This window comes from Chanos chanos, chromosome 2, assembly GCF_902362185.1.
Source record: "Chanos chanos chromosome 2, fChaCha1.1, whole genome shotgun sequence".
Taxonomy (NCBI): Eukaryota; Metazoa; Chordata; class Actinopteri; order Gonorynchiformes; family Chanidae; genus Chanos; species Chanos chanos.
Genome location: NC_044496.1, coordinates 31,771,113 through 31,798,283, shown reverse-complemented (window position 1 = coordinate 31,798,283; position 27,171 = coordinate 31,771,113). Strand labels below are relative to the sequence as shown.

At 41.4% G+C, this 27,171-nt stretch overlaps 1 protein-coding gene across 1 annotated transcript in view; it reads right to left on the bottom strand.

Annotated features, from left to right (window-relative positions):
• Positions 1-27,171, bottom strand: part of magi2b (membrane associated guanylate kinase, WW and PDZ domain containing 2b) — a 117,734-nt gene that overhangs the window by 80,768 nt on the left and 9,795 nt on the right. Inside the window, exon 2 of the mRNA XM_030794276.1 lies at positions 18,147-18,263. Coding sequence (XP_030650136.1) covers positions 18,147-18,263 — 117 coding nt within the window. The remainder of the gene's footprint in view (positions 1-18,146; positions 18,264-27,171) is intronic.

Genomic DNA, 27,171 nt, shown 5'->3' with positions numbered 1-27,171 from the left:
GCTTATATATCAAAGACCAGGCTAGAAGGACCTGCTTATGGAATACAGATAATTTTACACAGAGTCTATCTACATTATAATTACAACTTAAAATGGGGAATAAAGCTCCAAATTGAAGTAGGATTTTTCAGAAAATGCTAAGCCCAGTTCATTTTAAAGGTATTATTTAGGGCTTTAAAATCCAGGAAATTAAGCCCTCCAGATTCATAATCATTCATAACTCTTTTTGATATAGTGTGTGCGATTTTTCCAGATAAAGTTAAAGAGCATCCAATCAATAGCTTTATTGATTTTACAGTCCAGATGTAAAAAGAGAGCTGCATAAATGAGCTAAGATATTCCTTCAGCCTTAGTAATTAAGACTCTACCTTTCAGGGAAAAATCTCTTTGTGATTCAGCAACCACTGAATCAATTTCTTTTGAGTTTTTTTGAATAATGGGAGTAAAATTTAAAGAGCATCTTGATTTTTGGTCTTTAGAAATAGATCGCCCCAAATATGTAACTTCTTCCTTTACAGGGATATTACAAATAGTGTGTACATCACAGTCCTTAACAGCTAACAGCTCACATTTATTTATATTCAGGCGTAGACCAGAAGCCTGAGAAAAAGCATTAATTATATGAAGGGCAACAGGTATCTGACTTACATCTTTCAAAAAAAGTGCGGTATCATCTGCCAGCTGACTAATAATGACATCTCTAACAGCTATGGAAATTCCAGCTATGGAAATTCCCCTGATGTACATCACTGTTGATAATGTAGGTTGTGAGAATTTGTGTACAAAGTAAAAATAAATATGGTGAGATCAGACACCCCTGACGAATGCCATGTTTCAGTTCAAATCTAGGGGTCATACCATGTTTCATTTTGATTGAGCTATTTCCATTAGCATATAAAGTTTTAATAGCCTCACAGAAGAAATCGCCAAAGCCAAATTTTTCTAGGGAGTGAAAAATGAATTGATGTTCTACTGTATCAAAGGCCTTATAGAAATCTAGTAAGAGGATAAAACTATCTGCAGATACCAATTCAGGATAGTCAAGTATGTCCTAGAAAAGTCTATTATTAGAAATATGTCTATTTTTCATAAAGCCTGACTGCGTCTCATCGATGATTGTGTCCAGGATGCTTTGATTCTCTTGGCAAACATCAGAGCAATAGTTTTATAATCATTATTGAGCAGACAGATAGGTCTCCAATTCTCAATGAGAAGTACATCTTTTTTAGGCTTGGGAACCAGTGTAATCAGACCTTGAGTGAGGCTAGGGCATTATTTTCTATGCTTTCTGAGAGAACCTGCAACAGAAATGGGACTAGCTGGCTTGAGAAAGATTTATAAAACTCTGCAGTTATGCCATCGGTACCAGGAGATTTATTGTTCTTAAGTAGGTTAATAGAGTCAAACACCTCCTATATGCCAAGAGGGCGTCACAGTGATTTTTATAAATTATGTAAATAGATTTCAAACCCTTTACTGAATTTAGAAAAAAAGTCATGGCCTCTTAATTATTTTTTTGAGCTATACAAGTTACTATAGAGGTTACAGCAAAATTTGAAATTAACTTGGCATTATCAGTGACGACACCATTAATATTCAGCTGATGAATAGAGTTGTTTTTGGAATATTTTTCAAGCCTAAAAAAGTATGCAGAATTTTGTGCTCCTTCCTCAAGTCATCTCTTCCTGGATCTTACAAAGGCTCCCTCTGCCTTTTGCTGATAAAAGTCATCTAACTTATTCTGAAAGTCTAAAAGATTTAGCTTATCCTCCTCTGAGATGGCGTCCGGGGGCTGTTGATAAAATGAGGTGATTTCTTCCTCAGCTCTTCTAGATTTGGCAATAAAACTCCCATACCTTCTTAGAAATTTACTTGTCTCAAATTTAAAGAGCTCCCAGTTAATACTATGAGATTTCTCCATTTTAGCCTTATTCAAACACTGAGCAATTAATTTACTGACCTCCACTTTAACTACTTCATGTTGTAATAGGGAGTTATTTAGTTTCGAGTAAGCAGATCTACCAAGGGTATTATCAGGTACAAATAATTGGATGTTAATATGAATTGTTCTATGGTCAGTAAGGGGTCTGGTAAGGAAATTAATTGTAATATTATCTTCATTGAGGGAACTGGATATTAACCAGAAATCAATGCAGAATTGCCTGGACCCTGCCCTGTTGCTCCACGTGAAGGATCTGTCATTAGGAAATTTTTCTTTCCACACATCAACAATGTCAAGCTTCCTCATAAACATTTTCAAGCTTGTGTGAAAAGAGGTGAGCCACCCTGGAGGCCATCTATCAACTGCGTTCTTAAAGGTTATATTAAAATCCCCACCAGTTAAAAGAAAAGAATTAGGGTATTTGGAAAGCCAAAGAAGAATTCTATTTTCTAAGGATTCAAGTAAATTGTCATTCCCAAGTTTAGTATTATATCCATATACGTTAACAGTAATGACAGTAATATTATTATACCTAATCACAAGACAAATATAGTGTCCCAAAGAGTCACAATCCGAACATAAAACATCTCTACTGAAAGTGTTCTTAAGTGTAGTGACTGCAGCAGAACGCTCAGAGCCATGAGAAAACGAAATTTCGATAGCCCATTGTGATTTCCAAAAGTTGACATCGGCAGATGTGGAATGAGATTCTTGTAAGAAACAAAAATCAGATTTAAGTTGTTTACCAAATAAAAACAAGGCTTTACGTTTACAATTCTGTCTTAACCCCCTAACATGACGAGAAACTATAGACAAAGACATGGTTATTCATGAACGAGAGAAAAATTAAGTAGTGGTGGTCACCAACCAGTTAACTAGAAGTATATCAATAGATAGGGGGACCGAGTACTGCATCATTTAAATAAAATACCAGTAAAATTGGTATGAGAGTATGATAAACCAAACGAAAATACAGTATTCTTCACCTGCTGCCTTTAAAAGCCTATCAAAAAAAGGTAATAGCTTTGTAAATTAAAGAGCAATAGAAGTAATGCCTCTGTTGAGTCTTGTCTATAGTTTATAGTTTAAGAAGGAAGGAAAAAAAAAACCTAATACCAGATATAGGCTATAAAGCAATTAAAAGAAAAAGCCAAATCTACCCAACTTATTTCATTATTTGAATTACTCAGTGAATGAGATTGCCATCGGGGAGGGAAGGGGACTTCGGATCCGTTGATAAATGCACAGCCTCTGACAAAGTAGGCTATTTTCCCCACCTCCAAGCATTCTCTATCAACGGCCACAGCTTGTTCCTACGTTCCCTATCCTCTTTTGGAAGATCCTCCGCAAATCTTAGGCTGTTGTCCCGCAGGAAGGGGGATGACTTTGCAGTTGTCCATATAGCATCTCTGCAGACTCAAGAGGTGAACTGGAGACAGTGCACAGTGTCGATGGTGTCAGCAAGCCTGTTCCTCTGCTCTGGCAGGACAACCTGACAGATCCCAATAGCTTTTCGCCATATATTTTCCTTCTCTTATTCTTCAACTCCAAAAAACCTTAAGTTACATCTCCTGGAGTATCTTTCCAAATCAGAGATCATTTACTGACATTTGTCCACTCGTCCCTCCTCCCTTACTGCTCTTTTCTCAAGCATTCTCACTTTCCCTTTCATATCCTTAATTTCTGCACACGCAAAATCAATCGTCTTTTTTAATCCCTTGATTTTCGGCGCATTTGCACAGACCATGCTCTCAATGTTGTCAGACCTTGTATTTATCAGCGCAAAAAGAGAGGCAATTATGTCACTTGAGTTGGCTTGCTCAGAGCTGCTGTGTGCATACATTACTTTCTTCAGGGTTTACTTGAAGTGATAGGCAGTGGTGGAAACTCATCCATTTCGTCTTCTACTACAGGAAGAGTTAAGGAGGCAGTGGTACAATCTTGACAACTGTCTATTAGTACATTGCCAACCTTAGCAACATTAACTTTGTCTAGCTTAGTCCTGGCATCTTCAGAAATTCTTCTTTTTTCACGTTGGTTCAGCATTTTACCACTTCTCTTTTACATTGGCTGTATTTGGTTTTCGAGGTAAAATATCAAGTGTTTGGCAAATAAGAAATTCAAGTGTTTTTTACTGTTTTCAAAACTATAGTTTGCAGAGCTCGTTGGAAAGCGTATGCTCACTCGACCATCTTGGCATGCCCCCGCTACTATTACAATGCTGCTTCTATCTTACTAGGCTACATGGCGCAGTGAATGCGTGGACTCTCAAGGTGTGTTTTTGATTGGTTTTTGAAAACTGAGTGACATACTCGATAATGTCAGCTCACACATCGTTAAAACAACAATTAAGACATCATCATAGATGATACATATCGCACACCCCTGCCTATGAGATTGCTACCATCATAAAAATCCTATTGTACCCCCAAAACCTAAACCTAACCCAACCCCAACAACAACCCGAAAGCTACCCCTAAACCTAACCAGTCTTATCCCAAACCATTACCCCAACCCAAATCTAACTGTAACTTACATGAGGCTGAACATTTTTCAAGGAGACTGACACACACGCTCTCTTACACAAACACAGCTTCCACCAAAAACATATATTCAAGGGCCTTGTGAAATCCCAGCTGTTAACATTTCACAGGATCTGCATGTGACAGCAGGGTTTTGAAGAGGCAACAAACACACTACTGTGAGCCTCTGAAGTAAAGAGAATTGGACAATCAGGGAAAATTACCCGGGCACAAAAGAACCCGACGTATGGAGCAAATACCGCCCCTCATAAGGACCCTCTCAAGCCTCAACACCAAAGGTTCAAAAACAACTTCCACATGAATAACACATGAATATCCTGCAAAACTACAAAATCATCTCAGCCTACAAAATAAATCAGAATTAACAAGATCTCTTAGTACAAAGCAATCAAAGATCACTACAAGAAAAACAACCACCAGACTGGCACAACACAGATATAAGATGAAGTACAGAAAGAAATCCTAACCCTAAAGTCAACTCTAACCCTAACCTCAACTAACCCTAAACGCTAAACCTTCACAAAACCCTAATCTTTTTCACAAAACCACTGTGTGTTTACCTACTTTCTACCCAATACATAAATGTAATACAAACCCCTGGCCAATTACCACCAAATACCTCCCACAACATCATCCAGTATGCCACATCATCTAGAAGACCCCAGAGAAGAGAATCACCCATAGTACAGGAATAAGGTTGCGGAAACCCAATAGCACCAATGAGTTTTAAGGTCCCTTACTGGTAGGTATGGGCCTAGATCCTGAATGTCTGCAACATCGTTGAGTTGACAATCCACACTATTGAACAGTCAGCCATACTACACATACAGACACACACACACACAAACACATATACACACCACATCAAGAACACCTTCCAGAGGATGGTCAGTAGCGTTGGGCGGTATCAACGTATTACGGTATACCGGGGTATTTCAAAATACCGAAGGTATGAGTGTCAGTACCATCAAAAATACAGATGCTTCTCTTTTTCTATATCCTGATATGGAGATCATATTGAGGTGAGGTATTGTAGTGCACAGTAGGCGCCACCAGAGGTTAGTCTATTGGTAATAAAGATGGCGACTTTGAGTGGTGGAGATAACGTAGGGCTAGTGAAAAAAATGCTTCTGCCCCTGTTTGGGAGTATTTTGGGTTTCGTCCTGATCATAAAGGTGAGCCAGCTGATCTGGACAAAGCTGCGTGTACTATTTTTTATTTTTATAAAAATCTACAATGAAATGAACAGGGATATTAGCCAATACAAAAATTATTTGTGATGACCACTCACGCACAGGACTGATATTTAATACAAGTCACGGTGATCTCGCCCATGATTTTATGTGTTTACATTCACGCTACTGTTAGTAGATTGGTTAACTATGTTTCCCATACACCATAGCGGGTGATTACGTTGTATGTTCTGCAACAATGAGGATGTGCAGTGCCGTTGAACGGAAGGTTTTTTAACTCTTCAAAAAGGAGTTGTCTCCGCAATTCCCTATCGCTCAGCTTTCACACTGGTGACCCTGTTTACACTTTGATGATTCCTGAGTTAACAGTGCATGATGGTTAACGTAGTTTCGCTCAAAATCCTCCTACCTTATCAATTAAATATGACTAGATGTGGAATCATGAAAATATCGACAAATACAACTTTATCATCAGATGACTTCTTCCAACTACAAAACCAGTTTATTAGCCACATGATTTTATTCAACTGCCAGTCTGCCACCACCACCTGCACATCATCTTTGCTTAGTCCACCGATCAGTATCCGCCGCGGCAGTCTCATTGGGTCAAGGGCGCTTATTTCCTATCTATTCATTATTCTATGTGCCATAAGTATTTAAACCCAACAAGACCTGTCTAAGTAGGCTAACTACATATTAGACTCACAGCATTGTAGGCTAAACAATGTCGTACATGCAACAACTTCCATCACTAGCAGCCGTATTGGGTTTTTTTTTTAAATAACACAAATACCATCATATACCGTGTACCCCAGTAAAATGGGTAGGTATGATGGTATGAAAAAATAGACACCACCCATGCCTAATTGTCAGGTCCATATAAAAGATGATCCAGACTATGCACCACCTTCAAAGACTCTCCATAAGTGAAGGAAACAACCAGGAGCCAGCCAGGTGAAAAGAAGACACAAGAGTAAGCCACTCTCATCAGACCAGCAATGTAAGGATGTGGGTCTACACTTCTCCACAGATCCTACAGAGGCACCATCAGGGCACCCTCACCGAGGCCTTGAAAAGCAACAGGGACTGGAGCAACCTACTGGACCCAGGAATATTGCAGGAAAAGGCTGCTAAACTAAATCGCTGCAATTAACCACAGACCAGGACCATTAGCTCTAGGAACAGTCACACTACCAATCACCTGCCTAGAAGCCCTGAGACTAGCACCCTACAAAGCCACGCATCCTCCACATCCCCAGTTGCCCATAACAACTACATTAACTGCCCCCAGATTCCCAGAGAGGCAATTCCCACTGATGACACCCCCAACCAAAGAAAGACAAAGTAACTGTAGTTACACGGCTATACAGTAATTAAACAAGTATTGAAAGCCCAGAAAGATGGTGCCCCTGTACACATTAGATGGACCTCTACAATACCATGCCACTTACTGAGACTCAAAGACTGCCACAGCAAACGTTCCATTTGCCAAATATTTCCAAAAATACATAGAATTCCTGAAACATCTAGCCATCTTTCCATCTTTGTGCTAACTGCACAAAGGATGACATGTATTGCAGAGGTCTAGGTGAGATCATGTCATGTATTTGACCCTCTCTCGAGGTGTGACAGAGGTCTGAAGTCCTCCTTACATTAATTCTCATTAATATAACTCCAAATAAAACATCAGGTACTAATGCAAACTTTCATCTGCGTGAGGCATGGGAAAAGTTAAACAATCGGAAAATCATGCGAAAAGTGTTTCTGGTTATATTTTCTGTTAAACTGATATGTTTGATGGTGTTTATTCTAACAATGTCATGTTGCCATTGTATCAGATTAGCAAGTGGAGTGTGAGGTGTATCCTTACATGCTGCTGTAATAACAGTATCTTCAACAATAATCCTAAAAAAATCCTCATATTGTAAATGGAGGCCTGACTGCATCATACATTTTCCATGACACCTGTCAAAACCATTTATACCAAATTATATCATTTAGCAACAGATGACAACATTTGGCTGTAAATTGTCATTAAAAGCAAGCAGACGTCACAGATGACTGAATGTTTCCCAGCGGCTGAGAGTCTGTGAAACCTGCATTCTTTGCCTCAGCTGTCACTTACAGCTGCTACTGCAGTTTGACAACAGTTCTCCTTTAGGTCAAAGCTATGCTCAATCAATTTTATCACAGAGCCACTACATTACAAACCAGAGAACATTTAGGTGGTGTTTTTTCTTTCCTTTTTTTAAAAAAATATTTGTAAAAAGCTATTGAAATATTGAATGGACCATAATTTGTGCCCAATGAAATCCAGCAGTAGTGAGAGCCAGATTCTCACACTGCAGAACAGAACTGTTGAGAACTGTTGAGTAACAAACAGATTTCACCTCTGCACTGGAGGATTACATGAATATAAACAGAAAAACAATTCCATTTCATTATATTCATCATGCCATGGCAGAGTTTATCAGGATATACTACCAGCCCGATGGTCTGTACAAGCCTACGATCACATTAACTGAGCCTTTTGACTGGAGACAGTCCTCTACTTTATAGCACTCTCACCATTCAAGATCTTCTTTCTGTGAACATGAGGACAAGAAAAACAAGAAAAGTCCATTTAATTTTGATTTTTCTTGGCTAAAATGACATTTAGTGTGTGTTAAGCACTGAGGATGCAAGACTTGACAAATGAACTGAAAACATACCCAAATCAAATGAACTACGAACTGAAAATGTATCCGGTAACAGTTGTAGCTTCTATGGTGCCCTGGACGGACGCCCCCCCCCCCCCCCCCCAAAAAAAAGAAACCACCATTCTGCACCAACTGTAATTCTTATTCAGAACCAGAGAGAAATGCAACAGTATGTCTGTGAAACTATATATTCACAGTATTATGCATGAATTGTGGTTTATTTGGTAGCATTTCATAGTGTGACTAATTTTACTAATTGCAGTAGCACTGTACAAAGTTAGAGGTGCGCTATTTGATAGATGTCCCCACTCCCCTTACCTTGGGCTTCCTACGGAGAGACCTCAGGTCAACCTACCCCTGCCCCCTTCCCCATCTCGTACTTCTGAGTGGGAGACCTTCCCAGGCAGTAGCCTGCCTAACTCACAAACTAGAATCAGGGCCCATACACCGACAAGGTTTATTGACCCACACGGTGTCATGATATCATTGACATGAAATGCAAATAAGTGATAGAAAACCGATCGTGCAATGTCACCATTCCAAATTTTTTTGTGCAGGCGCCCCGTGCCGCACCTGGCAAGATGCCGCCCTTGGCAGCTGCCCATGTCACCCATACCTAATCCGCCGCTGAACATATCCAAATTAAATGAGGGGGAGAGATACACAGATAAAGAAGTGAGAGACAGAGAGTGAGAGAGAGAGAGAGAGATCATGCTCGGCTTATGTAAGACAGAACATGACATATTGGGGTTTAGAAGTTTCAGGCTGAAAATGTCATTTACCTAAGGTGTATGAATAGACCTAAATATGGACAATCCATGAAAAATGCTTTCTTCTCCAGAAGGAAAATCCCCAGAAGAAATGTCGATTCTCTTAATAGAGAGAAATGTCTTAATAATGAAAAAAAAACAGATATAGTCAGAGCCACAAGCTGTGGTAAGTCTGAATATCATAAAAGACTGAGGTGTGATTTCTAACTCACTAGGGTTGTGTATCGGAAAGACTAGGGTTGTGTATCGGAAAGAATCTCATGATACAATATGTATCCTGATACGGGGGTTACGATACAATAAATTATATATATATAATTGCGATACTGTAAGCAAGGTGATATATTGCAATTTTTTAAATCTAATTTTAGATAGAGTTTAGATGGTGTCTTGCTAAGTATGCTCTCAGATTCGTTGTGTTCCCCAAGTATTTGATTTTGGCATGGCACATTTTGCAAACGGCATGGCTCCTGTCAATCTCCTTAGTGTCTTCTTTGTTGTTGGAATAGGGTCCAAAATTAGCACTCACAACTCGCTAAATTGCTCAAAACAGTTTTTCCAAAGTAAAAGTCAAAAACATCAGTTTTTTTTTTTTTGGCTGCCACTCAAATAATCATTTTTGAGTGCAAGGTCTATGAAATGTGTGTTTGGTACAGATGACTGTGAAATGTGTGTTTTAGTATAGATGGGAGGGTGACTCTTAAATGGGCACTATTAAATGAACTAAAGGTATAATTGATTATTTTCACAGGAACACATCTATTAATCAACATAATTAAACTGTCCAAAGAAAAATGGCTGACAGGGGTGTCAGCATCACCTGGAAACACTGGAAGGCTTATTTTGCAAAAGAAAAAAACTGATTAGCAAAAAAGGAAAAATCCAACCATGTTGACTGGACATTTGTTGCAGTTAAATGATTTTGCTATCGCTGACTACTGGGAGAGGTGAGTGGAAGTAAATGGATACAGAGCCAGAAGGCACAGACTAGCTTAATACCCCACACACACACACAATCATACTGATCTGAATATGGGGAAGATGCATCAGCTGTCACCTGCACAATAAAACACCTCTCACACAATCAGAAAACAACCAATTAACCACACGTGATCAAAAAGCCACAACAACTACACAAGACAAGAGAACAACAGCAAAATAAACACAAAGGATCAGAGAACAACATGGACATAACAGAGACCTTTATCCATCACTCTCAAACAAAATTACTTACTTTTCACTTCAATAATTCTGTCTCTTACGCTAGCTTTCTCTCTCTCTCTCTCTCTCTCTCTCGCTTTCTTTCTAACTGTTTCAAGGTCCTTGTCTTCTCATCTCCTCCCTCCTTTGACCTTTTTCATCAGTAATCAGTAATGACTGCGCCGAGAGAACTCATGTTCCACCAATTCACTCACTAATGTGTCTGCAGCTTCCACATGAGATCCATCATGCTAACCCTAACATAGCAAAAAAAGACCATCTCATCTGAGCTCTGTGAGCCTGTCACAGACAGCTCGTTCAGAGAGAGCATTCTAGTTAAAGACTAGAAAAAATGTTCCATCATGATGCTTTAGAAAAAGTAAAACTTTTGAAACAAAGCAATACAGAACAACTATCAGCTAACCAAACGCTGTATATAGTAATCGAACGCCATATACGGTAATCAAACGCTGTATATGGTAATCGAACGTTGTTACTGAACACTGTATATGGTTACATCTCCTCCTCACCCTTTCAGCTTGGTGTTGTGACATTGCTTTTTTTTGACAAGAAAAGAGCTTTCAGCCACGACAGTGACGTTCACACAATAAAGCTGAAATTCATGTAACACAAATACAAAATAAACAAACCCAAAAATAGCTTCAGATGATACCCCTTTTGTTTATCAAGAGGATCATCTGAAGCATTGATTACCTACAGCAGTCTGGGCTTGCAGACTGCTGAGTGAAGGTAAAGCAGATGACATGTTCATAATTTCTGTGAGTGTGTTGACTGGAAACACTGTGTATATGACAGTAAAGTGTATAACTGAGTGTGCTGTGTGGTTGTCCACCAGGACAGGCCAGCTCACCATGACAGTGATGCTGACAGAGCCAGGGGCTGAGGGAGCCCGGTTCGGCCCAACTGAAAGGCCATTAAAGAGTTTCATTGTGCCAGCAAGCTGCGTGTAAGTTTCAAGTTTCAAGTTTATTTAGAGCCCAATATCACTGTTTACAGTCTCAAAGGGCTTTACAGGCCACAACAGTCAAAATCAAAACAGGACGGCACACCCTGACTTAATCCTCATAGCGGGCAAGAAAAAACTCCCCAAAAACCCAAAAGGGAAATGGGAAAATGGGAGAAATCTTGAGAAGGACCACATAGAGAGGAGACCCCTCCTTGGCCAGACAGGTGTGCAATAGGTGCCGACCCAGTGGGCCATTACAATAAGCCTGCTCAACCCTGCCAAACACACTCTGACTGCAGAGAGGAGGTCCACAAAAGCCCAGTGGGTTTCAGTGCCCCCCTCCCCTAATACTGGACAGTCCTATACTTTTAACCATACGAATGTGAAAGCGTGGGGGGGTGGATTTAGATAAAAACATAGCACAGAGATGGGATAATCCTGTGCATGGAGATAAGAGTGAAAACTTTATACAATAACAATGCAAAATATACACAATTTCTTTCTGAGGACTAAAAGTGGACAGCGCTTGTCGATCAAACAGCTGGCGCTTACGGTCACATGATAGCACTGCTGCGTCCGTGGAGACAGCTTTCCACACATCCTCATCATTCATTTTTTAAGACAGCGAACTAAATAAGCCTGAGCACAAACAGAATAATCAATATGACATGTCTCTTTCTCGGATCAAATCCACTCCTTTCTGAAGACTTCTCTGTCTCTCAGACCAGAGAGGAAAGGCTGATCTCTCCCCAATAGCTGGAAAAAAACTCTCAGGACTGTTTACCATTATTTAAATAATGATTGGTATCTATACACAATCCAAAATTTCAACTATAAATTCAAATATAAAGTGCGAGTTGAAATAACACCCAGCTAATGTATGTTAGGGTAGAAAGATGCCTGAGTTTAGTGGTAGTATGAAACAAGCATGGGGAACATGTAACAGTATGCATAATATAGCACATGTAGTCAATGGAGAAAATATAGTAATATTTTATCATATTCTCATTTAGAGCAAACAGGATAGTCATAATGGACAAAGTGGCTCAGACCTCCTTTATGATGGAGAGGAAACAATGTAACAGTATAACAGTCCTAATGTTCTTTATGATGGAAATGAAACAATGTAACAGTACAACAGTCCTAATGTTCTTTATGATGGAAATGAAACAATGTAACAGTACAGCTGTCTTAATATTCTTCATGAAAGAGGAAACAATGTAACAGTAAATTTTAAATGTTCTTTATGAAAGAGAGGAAAGAATGTAACAGGATTTATGCCTTGTTAATATATAATCTGGAGAGGGAGGCAGACAGTTTACAGAGGACTACAAAATGTATAAAATATATGCATATGTCTGACACTAGTTATAATGTTTATAATCTCAGACACAGCTATATATCAGACGATATACAGCCATAACTCAAACAAGCTGTCAGTCACTCAAAGCCTTCACAAATCCACTTCTCTCTCATTCAGTCTCTACACTTATCGATTCAACACTTCTCTCTGTCTTTCTCCTCCCCTGCCCCTTAAATCTTTGTGTGACATGCAGAGGAGAGTGGTTGTACAGAGACTGAGACTTTGCCTTAATGAGGCCATCAGGTTCACATTTAACACAGAGAATCCTGTCAGTCAAAGCTTCAGACAGAAAGACAATGATCAAGGAGGACGTGCAGCCATATGTGTGATTTTCCCTTGATTTAACACACAGAGGAAAAGAACTGACCTGAAGGACATTACTGCAGTTGTAGCCTCTGACTGCAGGAGCATTTTGTGCTAAACATATGTGCTACGATTTGGATTGGCTATCCTCAACAAGACATTTACATAAATGAATCACAAAGTGTCACCTTTAACAGCTAAATAAAGACTGACAGGTCTAAATAAAGACTGCGATGTGTGTGTTTCCATCTTGCACTGACACTAAACACTGCACAGCTCAGTGCTGGGTTTTGTACCAGAGTGTGATGCATAGAGCTCAGCAGGCGTGTGTGACCTGGAGATGGAGAATGTTAGCGTGTGTGACTTGGAGACGGAGTATGTCGTGTGTGACCTGAAGACAGAATATGTGAGCTCCTGTGGGGAGCACATTTTCACCACCTTACAGAGCAATGCCACAGCATAAATAATGTCCCCTGGCCAAACCTTCTCTAAACACTTTCCCCTGTAACTGAGATGCCTTGCCTTAACACACAACATTTACAATGAAGTCAAATAAAACCTATGCTAAAAAAAAGTCTACAACCTCAGGGCTTTGAGAAATCCATCTAAAAATCATGGGGTTTTTTTTTCAAACTACACTAGCAATTTTCATACGAATATCAAACAGCAGTGACAGAGAGTTCATCTTTGGTTGTACATAAAATGTTTTCAACAGTATATAACTATAGAGCACACAGGAATGCACTACTCTTTTTATCTGATGCTCATACATTCACACTGAGGTACTAACATGTTCAGTTTGCCTTCTTATTCCTTATTGTCATATTCGGATCACAGTATGTGTGGCCCTCATAATGTGAATCTTCACAACACCTTTGTGTCCTACCTTCCCTTTCCAGACACAGACACATTCTCTGACATTCCATGTACTCTATAACACACTGATTCAGAACAAATACAGTATCACTGCTTAAAGTGAAACCCTAATCGAGACCAGGTCAGTGCCAAAGAAACACCATGTCCGCTGTAAGGGCTCTTTACTTATGTCTTCTCCACAATGTGTGACGGAGAGAAACACACAGTGCACCATGGCTCCATCACTCTGCAGTCTGAATAGCATTCCTAATCTTGTCTGATGGTCACTCCTCATGTTGATGGACAGAAGCTGACACACTGCAGCCGTGGGCTGGGAGCACAACTTCTCTATGCACAGTCATGGTCTGGCCTGTGCCATCTGAGGTGGTCCACATACAGGAAAGCATCAGCAGACAACATGACTCAGAGACAAAGTCACAGTGTTCAACCACACAAACAGTCTTCTTATGATTTGAGAGTCAGGAGACAAACTGAATCCATAAAACTGAATCCATAAATGTTGGACTCAAACATTTAGCACACTGCTAAGGCAACTTCCGATAGGACTGTATAGTTATATGTAAAATCGAGCCAGGAAAACAGAGTAAACTGACATGCCATCACACACGCAAACACATGCGCACTCACATGAGAAACTGAGCTCATAGGTAGTTCTATAAGAGAGGGCAGTTATGGACATACGGCTGGAGTCTGATGCTTTTTAGTTCTGTGTCAGCGAGAGCTAAACCACTAAACCACTCAAAAAAGAGCTAAGAGATGGGAGTGCGAGTCACTGAGTCAGACAGTTTTGAGGTCAGAGGTGTGGGAGAAGGGCACAGAGATGAGTGCTATGTCACTGATAGCTCCTTTCCACTAGGATGGTGCTGGTGCCGGTGCCAGTGCCAGTGCTGAGCCAGTGCTGCCTTTTGAGAACCGACCTGCATTTCCACAGGTTTGAGAACCGAACGCTACGTAGCAAAAGTTTGGGTAATTCGGGGAAAAATAATGTCAGACAGAACGCATCTGCTTGCTTTTTATAAATTTACTTTTACACTAGGCTTCCACACAGCAAAACAACTCACAAATTTTGCCCTAAAACTTTTCGCTCTGTGGGCGAAATTCATAAAAATAGTATGTCTGTCACCTAGCTCAAAAGTTTAAATGAGTGTTTAAATGAAGGTCTGCAGTAGTCTATTTGCACCAGCCAGAGCCGAGAGAGAGAGAGTTTTTTCTACCGCTCTGGGTCCGACTACGTTCGTATAACATGTAAACAACAGCCCGTGTTGATGTAGACACAAATGGTTGCCCATACATCTGTCACGCTGGTGGTGTGGTGCAGGCCCCAAGTGCAGAGACACGATGATGAAGGTGACAAAACGGAGGACTTTACTTAAAATGAAGATCAAAATACAAGTACAAACTGGAATAAAAACCGATGACAAAAAGGTGCAGCGTAACAGTGTGCTAAAAACACAAACAACGATAGACAAAGGACAAGGCAAACACTAGGACTTAAATACAGAGGGAAACTAAACAGGGCAAAACAGGATTGGTTCAAACTAACAAGGTTAATAATGAGACAAACGGGAACAGGTGAGGGGCGGAGACAGACAGAACAGGAGCACAAAGACAGAACAAAACAAAATGGAGGAGCAGGCTGTGACAACATCCAACTTTTAAGACCAGCAATTCCAGCACCAGTCAGTGGAAAAAGGGTATATGTCAGTTCTGACTTCAGAGAATAATAAGCACTTCGGCCCTGCTCTAACCCTCACACATGGCACAATACATCTCAGCAAAATGCCATGCCAACAGGGTACATCCAATACTCCTCAACACTGTCACGGTCCTGCTTTTAGGCTGTGAAGTGAAAATAGGTATAATAGAAGGGTTAAACGGCCAAAGCTCCGATGTAGACTTTGGTTGATGATATATCTGAGGATACACACATGGTTCACACACACATACATGGCTGTATGTCCAATGCTCAACAAATCAAACAATGACTGTGACAGTGATGAAATTAAGATTGTGTTCCATTACCATGGCATTCTTTGAAATCAGTACGTCATAAAACCATACACTGAAGTAAGTAAACTGAAGCTGAAAACCTGCATATTGCCCATATGTGTTAAACCTTACTGCTCCCATAGGGAATGTCAGGAACACACAGCTGGCAGAACAAAAGCATGCTCCTCTCCAGACCTGAAACTCACAACCAAATTCCCTCCTTGTCCCTCAGGTCACCTTCTACACTCTTAGCAAGGACAGCCTGGTGACAGTACAACCCATCACATCACAGCCCTCCCAGAGTGACACAGAAAGCCTGATTCTCATTATGGGATTTCAACCCAAAAATACCCATGGAATCCACAGTGCAGTATTTTTAGGTTGAAATAGCCAATGTGTTAAAAAAGCTTTTCCTCAGGGACATCAGACAGTGGATCAACACAAACAACAACAGAAATCTGCTCTCAGACTGGCCTGTGTATTCACAGACCTGTGATTTACTCCTATAAATAGGAACAGTGGTCTGAACAATTAGAGTAAAACCTCATACTGCATGTCTTTTTCTTTCTCCTTCACCTTCCCTATCACTACATTGAAAAAACATAGATGTACAGACATAGGCATTTGGGAGCGCACAGCACAGGCATAACTCAGAGCCATCATCTTATCCAGCCGTTGGGTAATTGTGGTGTGTTTGTGCCTGATGACTGAGGGGGAGGGGAAACGACACAAGGCAGAGCCAGAGAGGAGATGTTGGTTGCCTTGGAAACCCTTGCCTGAGAATGAGAGCGCACACAAAGTAAGCGAGTGAGACGGCTAGCTAAGGGAAAGAGAGTGAACAGAGAGAGATGAACAGTGCTGGAGTCCTGGCCTCCCAGCCACATGAAAGATAGAGCAAACCACAATATGAGGGAAGAAGGAAATAAGCGCGAGAGGGAAAGAGAGAGAGAACGAGAGAGAGAGAAAGAGAGAGCGAGAGAGGGAGCGAGAGATGCGGAAAGACAAAGGAAGATGGCAGGTTGACAGGAGAAAACAATAGGAAAAGGGAATGCAGCTGAGAGAGACAGAGAGGGGGAGAGACAGACAGAGAGAGAGAGAGAGAGACTGAGTCAGTAGAAGGGTGATGTAGTGAATGAAAAAAGGAGAGATAAAGAGAAAGCATTAGAAAGGTTAGGAGAGTAAAGCAGAGAGTGAAACAAAGCAACATCTGAGGCTGGAAAAAGAGGGGGAAGAGAGCATGTAGAGAAGAGAAAATTATTCACATGTTAGTACCAAAGTCACATACTGTCACAGCAGATGTGGACCAGGCATCACTGCTGATTATGAAGAGGCTGCTGATGAATATGCCAATAATTACATGGTCAGTAATAATGAATATGTTAACATGATTGGCCAGAGTAAAAGCACTCAAACAGGGAGGGCTCTTTTCTGGTGCTTTGGAGAACGGATCCAGAGTGGGTTTGACTATTTTCCTCTATAGTAACTAATTATGACATTGCTTTATGCAAAGCTAATACTAAAGAGGTGAAACTGTAGCTTCGGTAAAAACTGTAAAAGGAAAGAACACTAAGAAACCTCAGGATGTAACCAGCACAGAGGTCCAAAACCTTCAATATAAACAGCCAAAAACATACTCAGTCATAAGCAATTTAATGGTGGAGAGTGAATGGCTTTTCAGAGGTTATATAATATACTGACAAAGCAAACCACTTCAAGCAATGTCTTCTTTCTGTCTCCCATCAAAAACATTACCACCAACATCTTCTCTCTGTCTTCCATCAAAACACTTACCACCTTTGTGAGCTCAGTGCTGCTGGCTAGCTCTGTTAGCGCTGAATGCTTAACCAGACATACAGCTCAGACACAGGGGATCCAAGCTAGCTAAACAATTACCAGCTAACTGGATGTTGTAACAAGGACATTCAGAGGGAGAAAAAAATAATTAGTTTTATGCCTAATGACTTGAAATATGAACAACCACATAACATCCTTACTGGACCACTTGTTCCCCATCAAGTTCCAGCCACTGTGTATATTTAGTCCTGTTCAGTGATAGCACAGCTGACTGAGGTAATGAATGGCCAGATGATGAGAGGTCATGGTGAGTTCGATGTGTTAGGGCAGAACCTGACTAATCGTATGACATCACCGAGGTACTGACAGGAGCAGGTCAGAACCAGGGGATGATGAATGCCCTTCATCTCTTAAAAGCAGCACTGAGGTGTAGAGTAAGAAAAAAGAGCCCGTGAGTCACACATGACACCTTAGCTTTGCATCAAGCTGATTACACGTGTTACTCACAGGGCACAGTGCGGAGGTAGAGGTTGTCTCTTATCACCTGCTGAAGCTCATGGTCTACAGAGCCCTTCTGAAAACGCAGGTTCAGATAGTGACGGAGGTCCTTGTCAACTACGCCACCTGTGAAAAAAACAAAAACAATTCAACGCAAAGCTTTTTCAGTTAAGTAACAGGAAGATGTTCTCCCTGCAAGAAGCATTCACTTCCTCCCCATTTCTGTGAGGAGTGTGGAGGCTCTCACTGGGCAGGAGGATCCACATCATCCCCCACAAACAGACCTACTAACCAACTAACTCACTAACATATCTCCCAAAATCAGACCTACTAACCAACTAACTCACTCACATAGCTTGGGGAAGTTACTATTCAGCACACTTAAAAGTCTTAAAACCAATCAGTCAGCTGAACTGGGTGTGATCAGAGAGTGTACAAGGAGAGAGTCATTAACTGAATCAGTGATTCATTGATTCAATAAAGTCAAATCCACTGAAACTCTTTTTGTGGTTCTTTACACCCTGATGGGCAGATACTGTGCAGCTTTCAGAAAGAAAAGGACATTTGTAAACCTTTAGTGTTCCTTAGTAACAACAGTTACAGTTGTGTAAACTCTCTCCCTCTTTTCACCCTTCCTTATCTCTTTCTATCGTTCTCACTCAGCCTCTCTATCCCTATCCCCTTTGATCCCAGTTCTCTCTTTTATGGCCCAGGCCTCCCTGCATTCAGGACCAGTACACATCAAAACAGAAACCCCACACTGTAACACCTAACAGACACCAGGCTCGACATTTTAGCGCAGCAACCCCCAGCCCATTTGGTCAAATGCTGATAATGTTTGATTGCGAGGGAGACTAGATCACCTCGGGAGGATAGTTTCCCTATGAGAATGGAATTCAGACCATGCCACAGGCACCATCTGCATCGCTTCACTCGGGCACAAACTATGTAGAACAACAGAAAAATGAAACTAACCATACGATATATTCAACTAAATACGCATATCGAGTCATAACCGTTCCTATAGTCATAAACACGCATTAAGAATTAAAAATAACCAGGAGCCAAGTCACGAGCAGCTTATTTTCTGGCCATCAGTGAAACGGTGCAGCTCTTAATGATAAAGAAACCATATTTGGTCTTGTTCGGAAGCATAAAATGCAGCAGATACAAGTAAGCTAAATTAATTTTAGTATACTGTAATGGGAAAAGTTATGTAAACTTATTTCAACTGAGCTCAAATTAATACTTTCCAAATTCCAAGGAGTGTCTCCTCCTTTCAAGCAGAAACACCCCCAAAAGGATAGTAGCACCCCCCGTCTGCAAGTAGTATAAAGCAGACCTCATGCTATCCTACAGTTCGCTACAGTTCAGCTTTCAGTTCCGATACGCTAAAGTTCGGCTTAGTGTCAGTTGGGTTCCGGTTATATCAGCTGTAATGTTAGTCCGTCCATTCTGTCCTGCTCGTCTCCACAAAGAATTCCCAGCCGGCATTTCGACATTTACTCAAAGCTGAGTCAAAGTCATGGACCAAGGTTGAATCACCGCTGAATTTTGTTTCGATTTTGAAAATTGTACCAACGTTGATATCGCGACAGTGTTTCATCGTCTTACTTTTCAACATCGGTGAAGGTAATGAGTCAACATTGAGAACAGAATCAACATAGATAACGCAACATTGTTCCAACGTCTTTCTATAAAGAATTAATGATACTAGAATATGAATATTGTTTCCATCATGAATCTAATTTTTATGTATATTTAACTGCATTGCAGTGAGATGCTGCACAATAAGAATACATACTCAGAGAAATAATATATTACACTAAAATACTCTAAACATGATGTTATTAGTATAGGTCAGTTGAATTAGTTTAACACAGAACAACCAGCCTGATACCTCTGGCTACACTTCACCAAAATGGTGTCGTGCCAAATTACTATCTGTAACATAAAAACTTAAAACATAGAGACAGATATCCCCAAAACACCAGTAAACATCCCCCAACACACATCTACTTCAAACACGTTGTCTAACAACAAACAAACAGTGAAACTTGCCCAACAGAGCAAAATGGGCGGGGCCAACGACCACTCTCCGACGCTACAATATTATAACCTAGTTTGCAATTAGATCAACATGACAATACTGTCTGAATCAGGAATTTACTGTACATGTCATATGTTTTCAATGCAATTGTTATATGTAATACAACTTGTGTATAACTTGCAATACTATTATCCCTATACTATAAACACAAAAATAAACAAATCTAAATAAGTCAATAGTAAAGCTTGAGTGTCATCAAATGAGACTCCCTGGAAAAGAATATTACGGCACTTTCCTGAATAAATATGAGGGAAAGCAGCTGTTACAGTTTTCTTTTGCTTGATGTTGAAGACATGTCGATTCAACATACAGATCTTTCAACGTCGAAATTTCGACGTTGACTTTTAAGTATTGTGTTAACATTTTTACAACCATTAGCATTAAACGTTGTTTCAACGTTTATTCAACGTTAAAACAACAGCTGACATTATTGTAACCACATTTCAACGTTGAAGGTCGGTCACGTGCCAGCTGGGTTGGCCCAGGCTCACTGCTACGGAAGATCCGCGACGCAAGACCTTCCCGGCACCGACACGAAGTCTCATTCAAGGTCTGTTCATTCATACATTGAGGATGTTGTTAGTGTCTACCGTTAGTTGTTTGTTGTCTTGTGAGTAGTTTAGATTCTGTTGTATGTGTGTGTATAGCGGATGTGCCTAAATTCCACCTGATTTCAAATTTATTCAACATTAGATTCATTCTGTATCGCTTGAATTTGATCGTTGTAATAAACTTGTACGTTCGTATTCCTACTCTTTGAGTACGTGATGAATTATTCCCAAATTACTGAATGTGGTAATCCAGGAAGTTAGAGGTATTGAATTCGAAGAGTATTATTGTACTTGCTACGTTAATGCTGTTATTTATTATATGTACGGTTAATGAGGAGTTATTCTGAATAATTTCTAGGTTCACTGTTCAGACCGCTGAGCTATAAATAGAGTTTTTCAGGATAACTGTAATTTCACTGGATTCAGGTTCTGAAATAAGGTTATGGTCACAGCTAAGTGATATTAGTATTAAGTCTAATATTCACAGAGGACCATTAACCAGATTTTCCTCATACCACTGGTATGACCATCCAGACATCAGTATGACAGTTCTTAACCTAGAATTTCACTGGTCTTTCCTTACCTTACATAATGACAAAAGGTTCCACACTTTTACTCTTTGTGCATCATCACTAAACAGTCAAGTCCCATTTTAACTGGAGATGCTGTTTAAATTCAAACCTACTTACTGTGTGAGTGTGTGTGTGTGTGTGTGTGTGTTTTTTAAATAATCTTAGTAAATGCCTTAAATTTTTTCAAAAGAGTGGTTGGTTCATAATCCCTCATGGGTAAAAAGCTGATGAAGGTTCTTAGAGTGGAGCTGGATGGTCAGTACATAAGATCATTCGTTCATGGACAATCCGCACATGACAATCCCACTCTAGACCAACGTCAGCCTCTGATAGGTCAGAAATATGTAGATCAATTCTGCTCTTTTCAAGGACCTCAGAGATTATGACCAGAGATTCATGAAAAACAAAGAGAGATTCATGAACAACCCAAAGAACGTTTAAAAAACCAACCCACAAAGAGCTCCACCATTTTCACCTCCATAAGTCATATTGATGAGGCTTTTAGAGGACACATCTGTGAGGCAGGAAAAATCCCTTCATCACTCCTGCCTTTTTTCTACCACCTCTGTCTCTATGCCTGTCATCAACAAACAGAGCAAAAGTCCACCACACAGAGGAATCCATTACAAACTTAGTCTTCACGAGGCTTTCTTACACTGATCCACGACTGAAACACAGACACACATGCGCGCACGCGCACACACACACACACACACACATACACACTGCACACATGCACATACACACACACTGACATTCCCAATTCCATTTAATTCAAGGCAAAGACACATTCACATTTTCTCATACGCAAGAAGAGGATAAACATGCTGACATACTCGTTTACTGAAAATATTGTACAATCACACCAATGTCTTGTAAAAAAAATGCTGTCACCTCACACAGATGTATCCTCACATCTCTCCATTCACTGACACACAGAAAAGCAAACATCCATGTGTTTTCACACTGTACACACAACAACATCATGAACAAAAGCACATCAATCAAACTTGTGCAGCTGTTTCAATAAGACAAACCAGAAAATATATCACCAATCAGCAGAGAGCCCCCTCCTTCTTGTCCCCTGCCTCCTTTCCACCAAAAACAGCAACTCGTTTCTGACTCAGTGATCCAAACAGCAGTAGCTCTCAGTCTTTTTTTTCCACGCTATTTCCTGTGAAAACATCACCAGTCCTCTCTTTGTTCCAACCTCGTCACAGACGCTCCAGTTCAGTATCTGGATATGACTGGACGGAGCAGTCATGGAGACTTCCCCTCTGCTGCTAATTTAATCCAGAAGAGAAAGAGAGGGAGAAGGAGAGACGGAGAGTTGCTGACAGCCAGGAGACAACCGCGAGGAAAAAGGTTCTGCCAGTGAGAAGCCGTTCACAGAGAAACCTGCCTTCTTATTGGTCTGAGGGATACTAAGGTACTACAGCTCCCCCTACTTGTTACTAAAAGAACAACATGTGCCTGTGTCTATGAGTGTCTGTGTGTTGGTTTGTGTGTGAGAGTGTGTCTTTCAAAGATAGCATATGATCTAGATGCTTTTGGACACATTGGCAAATAGCAGTACTGGTTAAGGCCACACACCTCCTGCAGGCCAACACCGTGCGAACTCCCTGACCTTGCAAGGACATCTGCACTGAGATGAACATAGCATATGCTGGTGATCTCACAAGAAGGCAGACAGACATCATGAGTCTAAATAAAACACTCATGTCATTTAACTGTATATATTTAGTGCTCTCTCTCTCTCTCTGAGTTCTGTGAATATCTGTGAGGCATATCTAAGGCCTCCTGAAAGAACAGGAACACTCTTGGATTATATGATGTGTCTGAAAACAAGTGTCAACAGTGCCCAAACCACCAGCCAAAATGCACATCCGCATTACCTTTAATAAAGAACTAAACTCTTTTACACTGTCATAGTTTAGTTTACTGTTCTGAGCTCTTTTACACTTTTACACTCTGTGTGTGTGTGTGTGTGTGTGTGTGTGAAGAAAGAGCTCTCTCAGTGTATGTATGCTATTTTTTAAAAAAAACTACACTGACCTCCAGTGGGAGTAAAGGTAATTTATTACAGTAACAGACTAGTGCATCACACATCTTTTTCCTCCATTTGTCTAGCACTTCATCTCTCCCTCCCCGGAGTCTCCTTGGGCGAGAAATTCTCCTGCCTTTCAAGCAACTTTGTGTGGAGTAAAACTTCGAGGCAATCAATAATATGTTTCAAAGCCTGGTCCTCTTCACTGAGAGCATGAGTGTTAGCTACAATTATGCCAAAGAAAAGAGTAAGGTGAAATGTTGGTGAATCCATTCTGCTCTAGCAGAAAATCAATATGGCAACAAATTTTCTCCTTATAAACAATCTCCGCTAGTTAGTGTTAGTGTGAATGCATGGCTAATACACTTTAAATACAGTGAGTGTGTTTCATCTAGAGAGGGATCTGATCAAAAGTTGTATAAAGAATTTTGCTAAGACAAACCATATGGCTGCTGTCGTCCATTGAACTTTGATGGTGAAGCCTCTAAAAGAGGAAGTGAGTTTATCTCAGCAGCACTTGCATGGATTGATCCCTGTAGCGCCACCAACAGGCCAAAAATCAAGGTACTTTTTTGGTACATATTTGCTCATAACTTTTCAACCGCTTGACCTAGAGTCGTAATCTTGGGTCATGGTGAATCCTTGGGTCATGGCGAGTCAAATGCACCCATTGTCGTCAATTTCCGCATAACTAGATTTTCCGCCATTTTGAATTTTTCCAAAAACCTACTTTTGCAAACTAGTCCTAGACCGTTGATCTAATCACCACCAAATTTGGTACACACCATCTACAGACCATCCTCATCAAAAGTTGTATAAAGAATTTTGCTTGGCCAAAGGGTGTGGTCACTGTCGTCCAATGATTTTGATGGCGAAGGCTCCAAACAGGACGTGAGCCTATCTCAGCAATGCTTGGATGGATTGATGCAAAACTTGGTGCAATTCATTGACATGATGAATATTGGGTCCCCACCAAGTTTCATGAAATTTGGCCACATGGTAGCGCTATAGCACACAAACATAAAAAATTGCATTCAAATGCCCATAACTCCAAGACAAAAGCAGATATTTCAGGCAAACTTCTTGTGCATCATCACAGTATCAAGCCCTACCAGGAATACTATGACTCCTAGCCGTCAACCATTTTCTTTGTCGGCCATCTTGGAATAAGTCATTTTCAATGGCACACCATAGAAGCCCTTCATGGATCATAATGAAATTTGGCACCTTCATAGAGCACAGTAAAAGATATCCAGTCACCAAATTTGGTGTCATTCCATCATTGGCTCTAGCGCCACCAAGAGGCCAAACTCCACAATATATTTTTGCTTATAACTTTTGAACCAATTGACCTAGAGTGGTGATCTTTGTGTCACCTTATGGCCTGGGTCATGCTGAAGAGAATGGATCCATTTCTTGAACATCTGCCATATTGGATTGTCCACCATTTTGAATTTTTCCAAAAACCTACTTTTGCGAACTAGTCCTAGACCGTTGATGCGACCACCACCAGATTTGGTACACATCATCTCCGAAGCAGCCTGACCAAAGTTGTATAAAGAATTTTGCTAGGACAAACGACATGGCTGCTATCATCCATTGAACTTTGATGGCAAAGCCTCTACAAGAGGAAGTGAGCCTATCTCAGCAACACTTGCATGGATCCCAAACTTGGTCCACTTCATTAAGAGGGGGACTACTGGGTATCCACCAAGTTTCATGCAATTTGGCCACATGGGGGCACTGTAGCAGAAAAACACATCAAAAGGTTCTGAAGTATTCATTACTCCAGGATATCCATGCCCACTGACCTTAACCCAAGTGAGGGGAGACTTGGGCACCTGCCTCGCTCCCTGGAGCTCCAGGGGGTCGGGCTTATTTGAGCGGGCGTATGCTGGAGGCAGCGTGGCCCCTGCTTCAGAGCGGGTGCTCGGGGACCAACGGAGCGCTGGGTACTGCGCCCTGGGGCTCCGGAGAGGCAGGCCAAGTGACCTCTTGGCCCATCCGGAGCGGCCCCGCTGGGGGGAGCTCCAGGCCCGGGCCTGGGTCCCGACTTCCCCAGTGGGACTTGGCTCCCGGAGGGAAGCTCCAGGCTCCGGCTCAGCTCCAGGCCCCAGGGAATCTGGCCGTTTTCTCCGACTTCCAGGCACCCTGATGATGGGAGCTTTCACCCGACCCTGGCTCCCTGCTTCCCAAATGGGACGTCGCTTCCGGAACGTGGCTCCAGGCCCCGGCTCAGCTCCAGGCCCAGGGAAGCCAGCCATTTTCCCCGACTTCCGAGCACCCTGACAAGGGGAGCTTTTCAACCAACCCTGACTCCCTGCTTCCCAACTGGGACGTTGCTTCCGGAGGGTGGCTCCAGGCCCCGGTTCAGCTCCAGGCCCCAGGGAAGCCAGCGCTCTTCCCTGACTTCCAGGCACCCTAATGGGTGGAGCTTCCGGACCGGACCGGGGCCCTTCTTCCCCAATGGGACTCAGTCCCAGGAGCTAACCTCCAGGCCCCAGGGAAGCCAGCGCTCTTCCCCGAATTTCAGGCACCCTAAAGGGGGGAGCTTCCGGACTGGGCCCGGGTCCCGGCTTCCCCCAAAGTCCCACCAAGGGATGTGTGCTCACACTCTGATGGACTGCTGTCTTCCTCAGGGCTTCTTCTGATCAGTCCTCTACCCGCTGGCGCTCAGCTGCTTGGTACCGGCATTGCTGCTTGCCGCTATATTTATTGTTATTATACTTTCCGCAATGAGAGTCTATGGCAGCCCCTATAACCCTTTGGGGGATTTTTGTGAAATTTGGCACACTGATAGAGGATAGTCCAAGGTATCCAGGCACCAAATTTGGGGTAAATCCATGCATCCCTCTAGCTCCACCAACAGGCAAAATTTCAAGGTACATTTTTGACCATCTAGAGTTGTGAGTTGTGATCTTTTTTTCCCTGAATCCTTGGCTCATGCCAAACACGCCCATTCCCATCAATATCTGCCTGATCAGATTTTCCGCCATTTTGAATTTTTCCAAAATCCTACTTTTGCGAACTAGTCCTAGACCGTTGATCCTATCAACACCAAATTTGGTACGCATCGTCTATAGAGGATCCTGACCAAAAGTTGTTAAAAGAATTTTGCTAGGTCAAAGGATATGGCCGCTGTTGTCCAATGAATTTCGATGGCGAAGGCTCCCAAACAGGAAGTGAGCATATCTCAGTAATGCTAGGGTGAATTGATCCCAAACTTGGTACACATCATTGAGACGGTGCATCCTGGGACCCCACCAAGTTTCATGATATTTGGCCACACGGTGGTGCTATAGCAGACAAGCATTAGAAATGTACTCAAATACCCAAAACTCATTGACAAGAGCAGATATTTCAACCAAACTTCTTGTGCATCATGACAGTATCAAGCTCCACCTGGAATATTATGACCCTAACCCGTCAGTCATTTTGTTTGTTGGCCATCTTGCTTTTAACTAATTTCACTTGTTTTCAATAGGATCCCATAGAAGTAGTCAATTGATCATGGAGAAATTTGGCAACATCATAGAGCATGGCCCAAGGTGTCCCGTCACCAAATTTGGTGTAATTCCATCATTGTCTCTAGTGCCACCCACAGGCCAAACTCTAGAGGACATTTTTGATTAGAACTTCTTAACCACTTGACCTAGCCCAGGAAGCTGTACTGTCGCTGAATCCCTGTATTATGATGGATAGAACAGACCCATTTGATGGAAATCTGCGGTATTCTTAGAACTGTTGGAGAAAG